Here is a 12,919-nt window from a genome sequence, read left to right on the forward strand (position 1 = left end):
TGAACACGCGGAGAACATGCAAACTCCACACAGAGAGGCCCCGGGCGACGGGGATTTGAACCCAGGACCTACTTGCTGTGAGGCGGCAGTGCTACCCATTGCGCCAATTTTCAACCAATGACTTTTAATTATTGTACTTATTTTTAAACCGGAATTTAAGCACAATAAACACAAGCAGAGGGTGAGTCAACATATGTTGAGGAAATATTTTTTGTCTCTTTTCCTCCTCGTCCCTTTTACGTGGGTGAATTTGTATTGGCAGCAATGATGTTGAAGAAATATTCAGAGTCAATAGTTGCTCATTAAAAAATCTTTAGTTTAAAATAAAACAGATTAATCTGGGGAGTCTGTGTTCTCTGTGCAAGAACACCTGATTATGTGTCCTCTGCACTTTCATAAAACAAACTGTACTTTGCAGCTCAATGTGTTTTAACAGACACACAGTGAGGACTGACTTAATCATTTTAACATCATTAAAAATGATTCTTCAAACATTACGGTGTATCATTGTAGTACTAAACAGCATTTGAAATATAGTATATAGATATATAGTAACATTTAGGAAAAGGAATTTTTGCACATGATTCTATATTCTAACCATTTCACAGTTTTAATGAAAGTATTTAAATCAAACTTCATCATTCCTGGTTTTCAATAAGGGCCTTTTGATCAAAGTTCAACACATGCCAGTGGCCTCTTTTTAAGTGATAGGAAGGGATTGGTCTTGTATCAATGTTTAACACAAATCATGCCTATGGTGCGTTTAAAGGTGATAGACTCTTGCAATCTCATATATTTTGTTTCATTTAAAATCAAATATGCTGGAGTACAGAGGCAAAACAGTAATTGTACCACTGTACAAATGCTGTCGGACTGGACAGTAGGTTGGTATGTTGTCGTAATATTGAACACCGCCACTATTAATCTCCTTGCAGTTTTTTTCTTGATTAAACGGAAGGGTTTAGCGCAGTCAGCTTTTTCCATTCAGAATTCGGTCACTCTCTGTTCGGAGGGTAGAATTTGGAAACGGGAAACCAGAAGAGAAATAGAAACCGAAAGCGGAAATGTCACATGCATTACGGTGTATGTGGCTTATTTGACTTCAAAATTCACATTTTTGACGGCAACACTCGATTCGTTGGCTACTTGTTCTCTAATTGCCATTTCATGTTTTGTAATTTGTTGCCGTGATGTATTTTGGAAAAAATATTTGTGCATTGCTCTTGCATTTCCCCCACGTGCCTTTTTCAAAGATATGGGCAGAAGGTTTACCCAAATTCAAGGAAACGGAGCGAGTTGACTCCCTCTTCGCAACTTCATGGAGAGTTGTGCGCGACAGCAACAATTTTCAGTCCTTATGGTTTTCATTCATATTTCCCCAAAAAATATCTGCATTTGAAGTCACCCATCCTTTTCTGCAGATTCGAGGGTTCTCTATGCCAATCTTCTTCCCATAGAGAAACCTCTGAGAATAGATGGCAGCTAAAATGGCAGCTAAAATATGACGTGTGTAGCTTTGTTCCTGTAAACTGTTCGTCGTGCTGGAACTTAGCTCCCGTATGAAGAGACTTATGTTATTTCATTGATCTTTTTTATCGACCGCTGATTATGAGTATCTGAAATGAATTGTATGATCATGACATTGAAAAAAATGAGTGTCAATTTGAGAATGTCCTTCCGCTCTCAAAATGGCATCTCTAGGCTGAGCTCATGTTTCCGCTCTGCAGGCAACCGCACACCGTGAGAACAATGACAAAGCAGGCTCTTCACAATGAAATTCATGCACTTTATTAAGTTTAGTAAATATAAAAGATTTTAAATTAAATAATAAATAAATAAATAAATAAATAAATAAATAAATAAATAAATAAATACAGTAGAAAACACGTTTTACATTCATGTAAAAAAATATATGAATACAGAAAAAATATGTTTCGCATGTTTGTACGAATAAATAAAATACATAAATCTATAAATAAATTCATAAATATTCAGATTAATACTGAAGGCACTGTCGATGTCAGATCCATGGAGCTCATGTTCTTTTCGGCCAAAGCAAGCTGTCTGACTTGTGTTCGAGGATGAAAAGCAGGGTGCGGACAAGCTCCTTCCGCACGACTTCCCACGCGCAGAAAGAGTTCTGAGGAGAGAGGAGAGACCGTTAATATTTTCTGTCTCACTGAAAAACCTGAAACGTTGGATTGACGTTATTTTTCGTGTGCTCACTAAAAACTCGAATTGGACTCAACTTAGTTAAATTGAATTTAAAAAATGAACGAGTATACGTACTTAAATGTATCCTAGTTGTCTCGGGTGAAAGATTTTAAATGTGGCCATTGAACACTCTCAAAATGTATTTTCTACACACTTGTTGTGTTACTATACTCTTCTGCTCCTTGAAACACATTTTGTGTTAAAGTTACTACTTGTATGATACCAATATACAATACACGTGTTACAAATGGAATTTTTAACAGACTGTGTTGAATGTGTTGTCCTTATGTCTAGACACGGACGTGTGTTACAAAAATTACACAGTCTGATCTGTTTTCAGAGTGAATTCGGTTTTTTCAAGTTGATCTAACGTCTCACTTTTTTCACTGTAACAAGACTGGTTTAATTGGAAATGAAGTCAAATGTTTGGTGAATGTATGATTTTGTGGTGGTTTCTTATTCTTTCGACCATACCTTCTCTTGTAAAACCGCTGCCAGTCTCTCAAAATAATTTCTGAGTGTCGCAGTTCTGGCAGAGACGTCGGTGTGGTCAGAACCGTCACTCTCTGGCTTGCTTCGTCCCACCTGAAATAATCATCCATGACCCACCGAACACAATTATTATTTTTATCCTTATTTCATACAGATTACAGCAGACTTAAGTGCCTATTGTATTTTCACTATCAACCTTCAAATACAATCGTGGATCTGGACCCAGATAAATGATTAAAGATGGCAAATTTCTTATTGAATCTCAAACGAGGATTAAAGTAAAATATATATTTTAATTGCATCCAAGACACTTGTATTATCTAAAATACTTTTTTTCCCCTCCTGCATTGGTCTCAGGAGGTTAATGACAATTTCACGAATGATCAAAATATGTGACGCCTACAGCTGACAAATGTAGCCTCAATATATACGGAATAGCTATAGTTAATACATTTCAGTATTTTATTGGTCACTTACACATTTGTTTTTTTCAACCAGGCCGTTGATGATATTTTGGAAGTTGTTTAATTTAGATTCATCCCACTCCGTCGGTAAGTCGTGGTTTTCAAACAGGGAGTTGATGCTGTGCAGAGTTTGATAAACGGCAGTCCGGACGCTGTCGTTCTGCTGTGGTGGGGAAAGGGATCATCATGATGGAAGAGCGCGGTGCAGGTGGACTTAAATGCGACATGTTCGTTCACTCAGCCTCAGGTGAAGGCCGCAGGTTTGAGAGCGCGCTCTTACCTCAGCGGTTCCATTGGACGCAAAAGCGGACCCTGGAAAAGTTATGAGGACATTCTCATTGATGCATTCTCCTGGGAAAGTGCCCCCCTAAAATAGAAAGACGGGGAAAGGATGACCAATAAGTCTTTCTTCATGTCAGCAAACTTCAGAGAGGATATGAAAATACATGTTTTAAAATGTACCATGTCTTTTAGAAGATTGTAGCAGGTCTGAATTCGGGTTCCATCCAGACGACAATTTATTGGCGCACTCAAAACCTGTGACACACAGAGCAGGGCGCACAGCCAGGCGCTGTTCTCGGGTGTCATGTTCATGGTGTGATGGATGACCTGTATCAAAAGAATATCGTCACATTCAAATATTGGGCCCTGGAAAATTAAGCGCAATGACTATGAAGCATAAAAAACAATAATTCGTTACCTTTGTGGTAGACTGTCCTTGATCTTCCCGCAATGTGGTCTGACTCCCGAATTCATGTCCTCCTGCGGTTTTTATACTTTAAAGATACATGTGTATGAAAAGTGAAAGAATTGAAAACATATTTCATGAAAGTGAACGTAACTGGGAAGGTTCACCAAAGAAACCGCAGGGCATCCCTTTTCGAGTTGTTCAGTTCCCCTTCTTAACGTTAAAATAGATAGACGGTGCATCTGGTGCAGTTTGCTTTATTTTTGGTCATTATTTCCATGAAATATTTTATTGATAAAACGTTCTTGTGCTTCAGGTAGCGGAGGGAAACTTTGTTTCATTAAATGGTTCCTCTACGTAACCAGGCCGTCACTAACAGGAACCGTGTAAGCCCATGAACCGTTGGAGAAGATTTCTCGAGTCGAATTTGAAGGGCCAAGGATCTGGGAGAGGTGGAGATGCATCGGAGATGATATGCTACAGTTGGAGAGATGGGTGTTTGCGGCCTATATCTAATGTCATGGCATGTAAATATGAACTATAAATGTGGTATTGTCCTTGTTTGTGCGACATTGCGAATGAAGATGTATGCTGATGAAGCCCGTTCTCCAATATCCGATAAATACCATGAACCTTAAGAGAAGAAAAAACATTCTCGATTAAGGAAAGATAATTTATCATTAGACTGGACCTTTCAGCAATATGTCTGGTAGCGAATCTTACGCAACGAAAACCCGCATAATGAATTAATGTTTTCCAATGTCTACCTCCGTTTGCGGACTTGCGGAAAATTACTAGCCAAAGATGTAACCAAAGTGAGCGAATCAGGGAAAGTTAAGCAAAGAAGAAACCGCAGGGATTCCGTTTTCGAGTTTTTCAATTCCCCTTCTTAACCGTAAAACAGATAGAAGGTGCATCTGGTGCAGTTTGTTTTATTTTTGGTAATTATTTCTACGAAATATTTAATTCATAAAACGTTCTTGTGCTTCACTTAGCGGAGGGAAAGTTTAATGAAATGGTTCCTCTACGTAACCAGGCCGTCACCAACAGGAACCGTGGAAGCCCAGAAAATCTATTGATTCGGAAATGAAGGGCCAAGGATACCACTAAAGAACTGGGAGAGGTGGAGATGCATCGCAGAGGAAGTGCTACTGTTGGAGAGATGGGTGTTTGTGGCCTATATCTAATGCCATGGCAAGAAAATATAGGCCACAAACACCCATCTCTCCAACAGTAGCACTGATAAAGCCAGTATGCTGATATAGCCAGTTTTCTAATATCCGGTGAATATCATGAACCTTTAGAGAAGAAACGATATTCTCGATTCAGGAAAGATAAATTATCATTAGGTTGGACCTTTCGGCAATGTCTGGTAACCGCATCATTTATTCGTGTTTTCCAATGTCCACCTCTGTTTGCAGACTTGAACCTGATGAATGGTCGGGAGAGACTTGAATTGGAGAGCAGTGTGCAAGTGTACACCCAAGGATATAAATGGTCTTGAATGATGATGTGTGGAGGATTGATCAGTGCCTCCGATATGTTTTCCAGTCCCATTAAACACAACATAAGATGACCCCGTCGTGTTGTCGTTGCAAAGGGAGGATGCCCCAAGTACCATAACCTGGGTTGTGCATATGTGTGACATGTCTGGTAAAACATTCATGACAAAAGTTTCATTTCTGTTCATTCTAGATAATCATTCACGTAGAATATTTCACATTCCACAGAGCTGAAATACAGCTCCGTACTTTCGTTGTTTTTTCTTAGTTTTTGTCGAGGATGTGAATCATTTTGGAGGATACTATATACGCAGGAAATATGCGTTCGTGTATAATATGCAGCAAAATCCCACAGTTTGAAAAGGTATTCATAATTTATTTGCAAAACAGATTATATAAGATAATTTTCACATAAATAACAAAATAAATTAATATAAATACATAAATAAATCAGTGATCAAATAATGTTTTCCCAAAACGAATTTTGTTCAGATGCAGTCCCATGTGTTCTGTGGATCAGTCCGTGGTTCTCCGGTGAGTAACTTCGCTCACTGTTTCTTTCTTCTTTCCAAAAACTGTTGGAGCTTCTCCAAGCTGTGACGAACTTCCTTCCTCACAACCTCCCATGCGCATGCGCTCTGGCTCTAGGAAACGTTGGACGAAAACAAGTCCAGCTTCAATATTAATGCGTAATTGAATTCATTTTTCATGAAAATAAAATGGTATTGCGCATTGACAGTTATTAGTATATATACATGCGTACATTTCCACAGGAACAGTTAAACAGGCCACATTTCTAGGATAATGCAGTTGATATTTGTGTGTTAGGATGAACATGTTTGGATACCTTTTCTTTTAAAAGCGTATTCAGTCTTTCAAAGTATGGCTTCAGCCTCCCGTTGTCGTCTGAGGGACGCGTTCCATCCCCGGTGGATGCCATCTTGCTTCCAACCTTAATGAAACAAAGAAGATAATGAAAGCAGGAAGGCGTGTAGGATGTGTATACTATACACCGTGAGGACCGCGTACTTACGCATTGCTCCAAGTTTTCAGTTTGACGGGACAGCAGATTTTTCAAGAGCTCAAGCTTTTCAGGATCCCAAGTTGTGGAAGACAGGTCATTGTAGAAAATCTTTTCCAGGTCTCTCAGAGCATCATATGCTACTGATGCAGCATCAGAATTCTGGAAAACAAATGATGGATATGCGTAAAACAAATGACAGCTAATGAACAGTTTCGACAGCGGTATAATTCTTCACGCACTTTCAAAATAAAATGCCTAAGGCTTTGTTAAAATAATTTGTCCTACCTGAAATACAAATATACGTACTTAGAGTCTGTGCTCCTAAGTAGCTTAGCGAATGGTGCCATCGGAACGTTTTACGCGTTAAACATCATCAATATGAATGGTTGCCTTCTTGAATTAGTTTTTTGGCCTATTCGTCAAAGTTAAGGATGAGTGTTGATTGAATCCTGCCTTGCATCGGATCATATTCACATAATCATATATTGCATTTATATAATTACTGAGATTGCCAAACTACCTGAGGCTCGCTCGTGGTGTCGTAGGCACCCTCTGGAAACATGAGTTTGACGTTTTCTTTCAGGCACTCGGCTGGAAAACTTCCGCCCTGTAAGGGAATTGTGTCCATTATAGGCACAGAAAAGCTCAGAGAAGTCCATTGAGACAATAGAATATTAAATTGTCCTCACCATGTCGGTCAGAAGCTGAATGCATTCTGCATTTAGTTTCCCCAGTTTATACTGCGTCCATTTGCATTGCAGTGAGAGGGAGTGGTCCAAGAAGAGCAGAACCGCGCAGATGCTCCAGAACTTCAGCATACACATTTTCAGTGATTAAATGAGCGCTTGTGTGTATCTGTTGCAACTGATGCCTAGTGCTGATTGGCACCATATTTATCGAGCTCTTTTGGACTTTTTTTAACCACTTTCTTTAATGTGGTTTAGTAGCTTACTGCGTGGGATCTTTGGGGTTAAAAGTGGAAAATACTTTTTTTATTTTTTATGAATAGAGTCGTATTAATTATTTATTAAAACATTCCCGTGAGGAAATTACTTTCTCTTTTGTCTGCTATAATGGGATTCGAATTAACGTTAGGTAACGTTTGCTTAAGTGTCAGTTGATTAAAGTGGTGAGTTTCATTACGCGAGGATTCTGATGAAGTCCTGCCCAAAATATTGTGTTAAAATGCAGACCACGCGTTAGTGCTTTAAATGCCTGTTAAATCATGATATATTTTCGATGTTAAATTTGATGTTGGAAAACTGAACAGGCCGGATCTTCTATGAGTTCACAAATGTAACTCATATGTATGTACGTTATCGTCTTACGAATGAGAACACAATTTCTCATAACTTGTGTATGTCTGAGGTATATTTTTCTGAGATTTGTATTTAAAACAAGTATTGGACAACTCCGAAAGCTTTTTCCCCAGCAGACATTGTGCAGGTTATCATGATATTTTCATTATATTAAAAATATTCATACTATTTATACAGTTATTAAAATAAGAAAGGTTATTTATTCTGGTGGTGTAAATTAGAATGCAGAATATTTCTACTATTATTATTATATTTCTTTTTGCACAAATGGTTGCATTTGATATGCGGAATCAAAAAGTAAAAGTAAAGTAGTTTATTCTGGTGGTCTAATTTGGAATGCAGGTGTGCGAGGAAAATGTATTTTTCTATTGAAGAAGGAAAGTGCCCAACATGAGTAAATTCCCCCCAGGACATTTCTTTCTCTTTTGACTGCTATAATGGGATTCGAATTAACGTTAGGTTAAGTGTCAGTTGATTAAAGTGGTTAGTTTCATTACGCGAGGATTCTGATGAAGTCCTGCCCAAAATATTGTGGTAAAATGCGGACCACGCGTAAATGTTTAAACTTCTCTTGAGATTTTGTATTTTGCGATCATATCCTGTAATTTGAGTAATACTCTACCCGGATGACAACGGGCTTCCTTGACTGTCATTGGCACAACTCTGGCCCTCATTCTGACAATCTCCAATCACAGACCTCAAAGACAATCAGAAGCCGAGAATCAAGGCTAGATACAGAAAGCGTTCTTATAACTGCACCAAGGAAGCTATTGAATTCACCCGACTAATCAGAAACGGCTGAGAAGCCAACTGTTCAACAATTACTTTTCGGCCTTTCAATGTATGAAAAAGGCATATAATTCCCACACTGATCACCCGATATGGCTGTAAATACGTTGAAATTAAAGGTACAATTGGTAATTTCGGACATCCAATGGTAAAGAGAGGAATTGCAGTAGCAACAGCGCCCTCAGAAAACAACACTGATTATCCCTGCCCCTTCTCTATGAACGCGCTGACGTGCCACCCAATTGGCTGTGGCAATTAGAACCAATTTTCAACCAATGGGTTTTAATTATTGTACATATTTTTAAACCGGAATTTAAGGACAATAAACACAAGCAGAGGATGAGTCAACATGCCAGTGAGCCTCTTTTTCAATGATAGGAAGGGATTGGTCTTGTATCAATGTTTAACACAAATCTTGCCTATGGTGCCTTTCAAGGTGATAGACTCTATTGCAATGTCATACACTTTGTTTCACTTCTAATCTAATATGTTGGAGTACAGAGGCAAAACAGTAATTGTACCACTGTACAAATGCTGTCGGACTGGATAGTAGGTTGGTATGTTGTCGTAATATTGAACACCGCCACTATTAATCTCCTTGCAGTTTTTTTCTTGATTAAACGGAAGGGTTTAGCGCAGTCAGCTTTTTCCGTTCAGAATTCGGCCACTCCGAGTTCGGAGTGTAGAATTTGGGAACGGGAAACCAGAAGAGAAATAGAAACCGAAAGCGGAAATGTCACATGCATTAAGTTGTATGTGGCTAATTTGATTTCAAAATTAACATTTTTGATGGCAACACTCGATTCGTTGGCTACTTCTTTAATTGCCATTTCATGTTTTGTAATTTGTTGCCGTGATGTATTTTGGAAAAAAATATTTGTGCATTGCTCTTGCGTTTCCCCCACGTGCTTTAAAAAAAATATGGACAGAAGATTTACCCAAATTCAAGGAATCGGAGCGAGTTGACTCCCTCTTCGCAACTTCATGGAGAGTTGTGCACGACAGCATCAATTTTCAGTCCTTATGGTTTTCATTCATATTTCCCCAAAAAGTATCTGCATTTGAATATCTGCAGAATCGAGGGTTCTCCGGCATAGAAGAGTAGATGGCAACTAAAATATGACGTGTGTAGCTTTGTTCCTGTAAACTGTTCATCGTGCTGAAACTTAGCTCCCGTACGAAGAGACTTATGTTATTTCATTGATCTTTTTTTTTCTATTATGACTATCTGAAATGAATTATATAATGGAAAAATGAGTGATAATTTGAGAATGTCCTTCCGCTCTCAAAATGGCATCTCTAGGCTGTCATACAGGCATGAGCTCATGTTTCCGCTCTGCAGGCAACCGCACACCGTGAGAACAATGACAAAGCAGGCTCTTCACAATGAAATTCATGCACTTTATTAAGTTTAGGAAATATAAAAGATTTTGCAAATAAATAAGAAATAAATAGATACAGTAGAAAACACGTTTTACATTAATGGAAATAAATATATGAATTCAGAAGAAAATATGTTTCGCGTGTTTGTACGAATAAATAAAATAATACATAAATCAATAAATAAATTCATGAATATTCAAATTAATACTGAAGGCACTGTCGATGTCAGATCCATGGAGCTCATGTTCTTTTCGGCCAAAGCAAGCTGTCTGACTTTTTTTCGAGGATGAAAAGCAGGGTGCGGACAAGCTCCTTCCGCACGACTTCCCACGTGCAGAAAGAGTTCTGAGGAGAGAGGAGAGACCGTTAATATTTTCTGTATCACTGAAAACTCGAATTGGACTCAACTTAGTTAAATTGAATCAAAAAAATGAACGAGTATACGTACTTAAATGGAACCTAGTTGTCTCGGATGAAAGATTTTAAATGTGGCCATTGAACACTCTCAAAATGCATTTTCTACACACTTGTTGTGTTACTATACTCTTCTGCTCCTTGAAACACATTTTGTGTTAAAGTTACTACTTGTATGATACCAATATACAATACACGTGTTACAAATGGAATTTTTAACAGACTGTGTTGAAAGCAACAGCAAATGTGTTGTCCTTATGTCTAGACACGGACGTGTGTTAAAAAATCCCACGTTGATCTGTTGAGTGAATTGGTTTTTTCAAGTTGATCTAACGTCTCACTTTTTTCACTGTAACAAGACTGGTTTAATTGGGAATGAAGTCAAATGTTTGGTGAATGTATGATTTTGTGGTGGTTTCTTATTCTTTCGACCATACCTTCTCTTGTAAAACCGCTGCCAGTCTCTCAAAATAATCTCTGAGTGTCGCAGTTCTGGCAGAGACGTCGGTGTGGTCAGAACCGTCACTCTCTGGCTTGCTTCGTCCCACCTGAAATAATCATCCATGACCCACCGAACACAATCATTATTATTTTTATCCTTATTTCATACAGATTACAGCAGACTTAAGTGCCTATTGTATTTTCACTATCAACCTTCAAATACAATCGTGGATCTGGACCCAGATAAATTATTAAAGATGGCAAATTTCCTATTGAACCTCAAACGAGGACTAAAAGTAAAATATATATTATGATTGCATCCAAGATACTTGTATTATGTATTTTTTTCCTCCTCCTGCATTGGTCTCAGGAGGTTAATGGCAATTTCACCATCCATCCATCCATCCATCGTCACCCGCTTATCCGGAGTCGGGTCGCGGGGGCAGTAGGCAAAGCCGGGTATTCCAGGCGTCCCTCTCCCCAGCAACGCATTCTAGCTCCTCCTGGGGGATCCCGAGGCGTTCCCTGGCCAGGAGAGATATATAATCTCTCCAGCGGGCTCTGGGTCTCCCTCGGGGTCTCCGCCCAGTTGGACGAGCCCGGAAAACCTCCAAAGGGAGGCGCCCGGGAGGCATCCTGATCAGATGCCCGAACCACCTCAATTGGCTCCTTTCGACGCGAAGGAGCAGCGGCTCTACTCCGAGCTCCCTCCGGATGTCCGAGCTCCTCACCCTATCTCTAAGGCTGAGCCCGGCCACCCTACGGAGGAAGCTCATTTCGGCCGCTTGTATACGCGATCTCGTTCTTTCGGTCACTACCCAAAGCTCGTGACCATAGGTGAGGGTTGGGACGTAGATCGACCAGTAAATCGAGAGCTTCGCCTTCCGGCTCAGCTCCTTCTTCACCACAACGGTCCGGTGCAACGCCCGCATTACTGCTGACGCTGCACCGATCCGCCTGTCGATCTCACGCTCCCTTCTACCCTCACTCGTGAACAAGACCCCGAGATACTTGAACTCCTTCACTTGGGGCAAAGACTCGTTCCCAACCCGGAGGGAGCAATCCACCGTTTTCCGGCAGAGAACCATGGCCTCGGACTTGGAGGTGCTGACTCTCATCCCGGCCGCTTCACACTCGGCTGCAAACCGCTCCAGTGCGTGCTGAAGGTCACGAATGATCAAAATATGTGACGCCTACAGCTAACAAATGTAGCCTCAATATATACGGAATAGCTATAGTTAATACATTTCAGTATTTTAGTGGTCACTTACACATTTGTTTTTTTCAACCAGGCCGTTGATGATATTTTGGAAGTTGTTTAACTTAGATTCATCCCACTCCGTCGGTAAGTCGTGGTTTTCAAACAGGGAGTTGATGCTGTGCAGAGTTTGATAAACGGCAGTCCGGACGCTGTCGTTCTGCTGTGGTGGGGAAAGGGATCATCATGATGGAAGAGCGCGGTGCAGGTGGACTTAAATGCGACATGTTCGTTCCCTCAGCCTCAGGTGAAGGCCGCAGGTTTGAGAGCGCGCTTTTACCTCAGCGGTTCCATTGGACGCAAAAGCGGACCCTGGAAAAGTTATGAGGACATTCTCATTGATGCATTCTCCTGGGAAAGTGCCCCCCTAAAATAGAAAGACGGGGAAAGGAGGACCAATAAGTCTTTCTTCATGTCAGCAAACTTCAGGGAGGATATGAAAATACATGTTTTAAAATGTACCATGTCTTTTAGAAGATTGTAGCAGGTCTGAATTCGGGTTCCATCCAGACGACAATTTATCGGCGCACTCAAAACCTGTGACACACAGAGCAGGGCGCATAGCCAGGCGCTGTTCTCGGGTGTCATGTTCATGATGTGATGGATGACCTGTATCAAAAGAATATCGTCACATTCAAATATTGGGCCCTGGAAAATGAAGCGCAATGACTATGAAGCATATTAAACAATAATTCGTTACCTTTGTGGTAGACTGTCCTTGATCTTCCCGCAATGTGGTCTGACTCCCGAATTCATGTCCTCCTGCGGTTTTTATACTTTAAAGATACATGTGTATGAAAAGTGAAAGAATTGAACACATATTTCATGAAAGTGAACGTAACTGGGAAGGTTCACCAAAGAAACCGCAGGGCATCCCTTTTCGAGTTGTTCAGTTCCCCTTCTTAACGTTAAAATAGATAGACGGTGCATC

At 40.0% G+C, this 12,919-nt stretch overlaps 2 protein-coding genes across 2 annotated transcripts; both read right to left on the bottom strand.

Moving 5' to 3' along the window:
• Window positions 1-2,035: 2,035 nt before the first annotated feature.
• Window positions 2,036-3,758, bottom strand: LOC133114923 (interferon alpha-4-like). The gene is made up of 5 exons (XM_061224614.1): window positions 3,633-3,758; window positions 3,451-3,537; window positions 3,184-3,333; window positions 2,689-2,799; window positions 2,036-2,140 (listed from the first exon to the last, which is right to left on the bottom strand). Exons 1-5 carry the CDS (start codon window positions 3,756-3,758, stop codon window positions 2,036-2,038), a joined length of 579 nt encoding a protein of 192 aa, XP_061080598.1.
• A 2,150-nt stretch (window positions 3,759-5,908) lies between these two features.
• Window positions 5,909-7,208, bottom strand: LOC133114924 (interferon a3-like). The gene is made up of 5 exons (XM_061224615.1): window positions 7,074-7,208; window positions 6,905-6,991; window positions 6,394-6,543; window positions 6,208-6,312; window positions 5,909-6,004 (listed from the first exon to the last, which is right to left on the bottom strand). Exons 1-5 carry the CDS (start codon window positions 7,206-7,208, stop codon window positions 5,909-5,911), a joined length of 573 nt encoding a protein of 190 aa, XP_061080599.1.
• Between the last annotated feature and the right edge of the window lie 5,711 nt (window positions 7,209-12,919).

This window comes from Conger conger, chromosome 16, assembly GCF_963514075.1.
Source record: "Conger conger chromosome 16, fConCon1.1, whole genome shotgun sequence".
Taxonomy (NCBI): domain Eukaryota; kingdom Metazoa; phylum Chordata; class Actinopteri; order Anguilliformes; family Congridae; genus Conger; species Conger conger.

What these genes read in the sequence shown, in the direction of transcription:
- LOC133114924 (XM_061224615.1), bottom strand. Translation starts at nt 7,208, where the DNA reads ATGTGTATGCTGAAGTTCTGGAGCATCTGCGCGGTTCTGCTCTTCTTG. An exon ending in ACACCACGAGCGAGCCTCAG is followed by an intron (nt 6,544 to 6,904) that starts GTAGTTTGGCAA and finishes TTTGTTTTCCAG; the next exon opens with AATTCTGATGCTGCATCAGT. An exon ending in CTGAAAACTTGGAGCAATGC is followed by an intron (nt 6,313 to 6,393) that starts GTAAGTACGCGG and finishes TGTTTCATTAAG; the next exon opens with GTTGGAAGCAAGATGGCATC.
- LOC133114923 (XM_061224614.1), bottom strand. Translation starts at nt 3,758, where the DNA reads ATGACACCCGAGAACAGCGCCTGGCTGTGCGCCCTGCTCTGTGTGTCA. An exon ending in TGGTTGAAAAAAACAAATGT is followed by an intron (nt 2,800 to 3,183) that starts GTAAGTGACCAA and finishes TGATTATTTCAG; the next exon opens with GTGGGACGAAGCAAGCCAGA. An exon ending in CAGCGGTTTTACAAGAGAAG is followed by an intron (nt 2,141 to 2,688) that starts GTATGGTCGAAA and finishes CTCTCTCCTCAG; the next exon opens with AACTCTTTCTGCGCGTGGGA.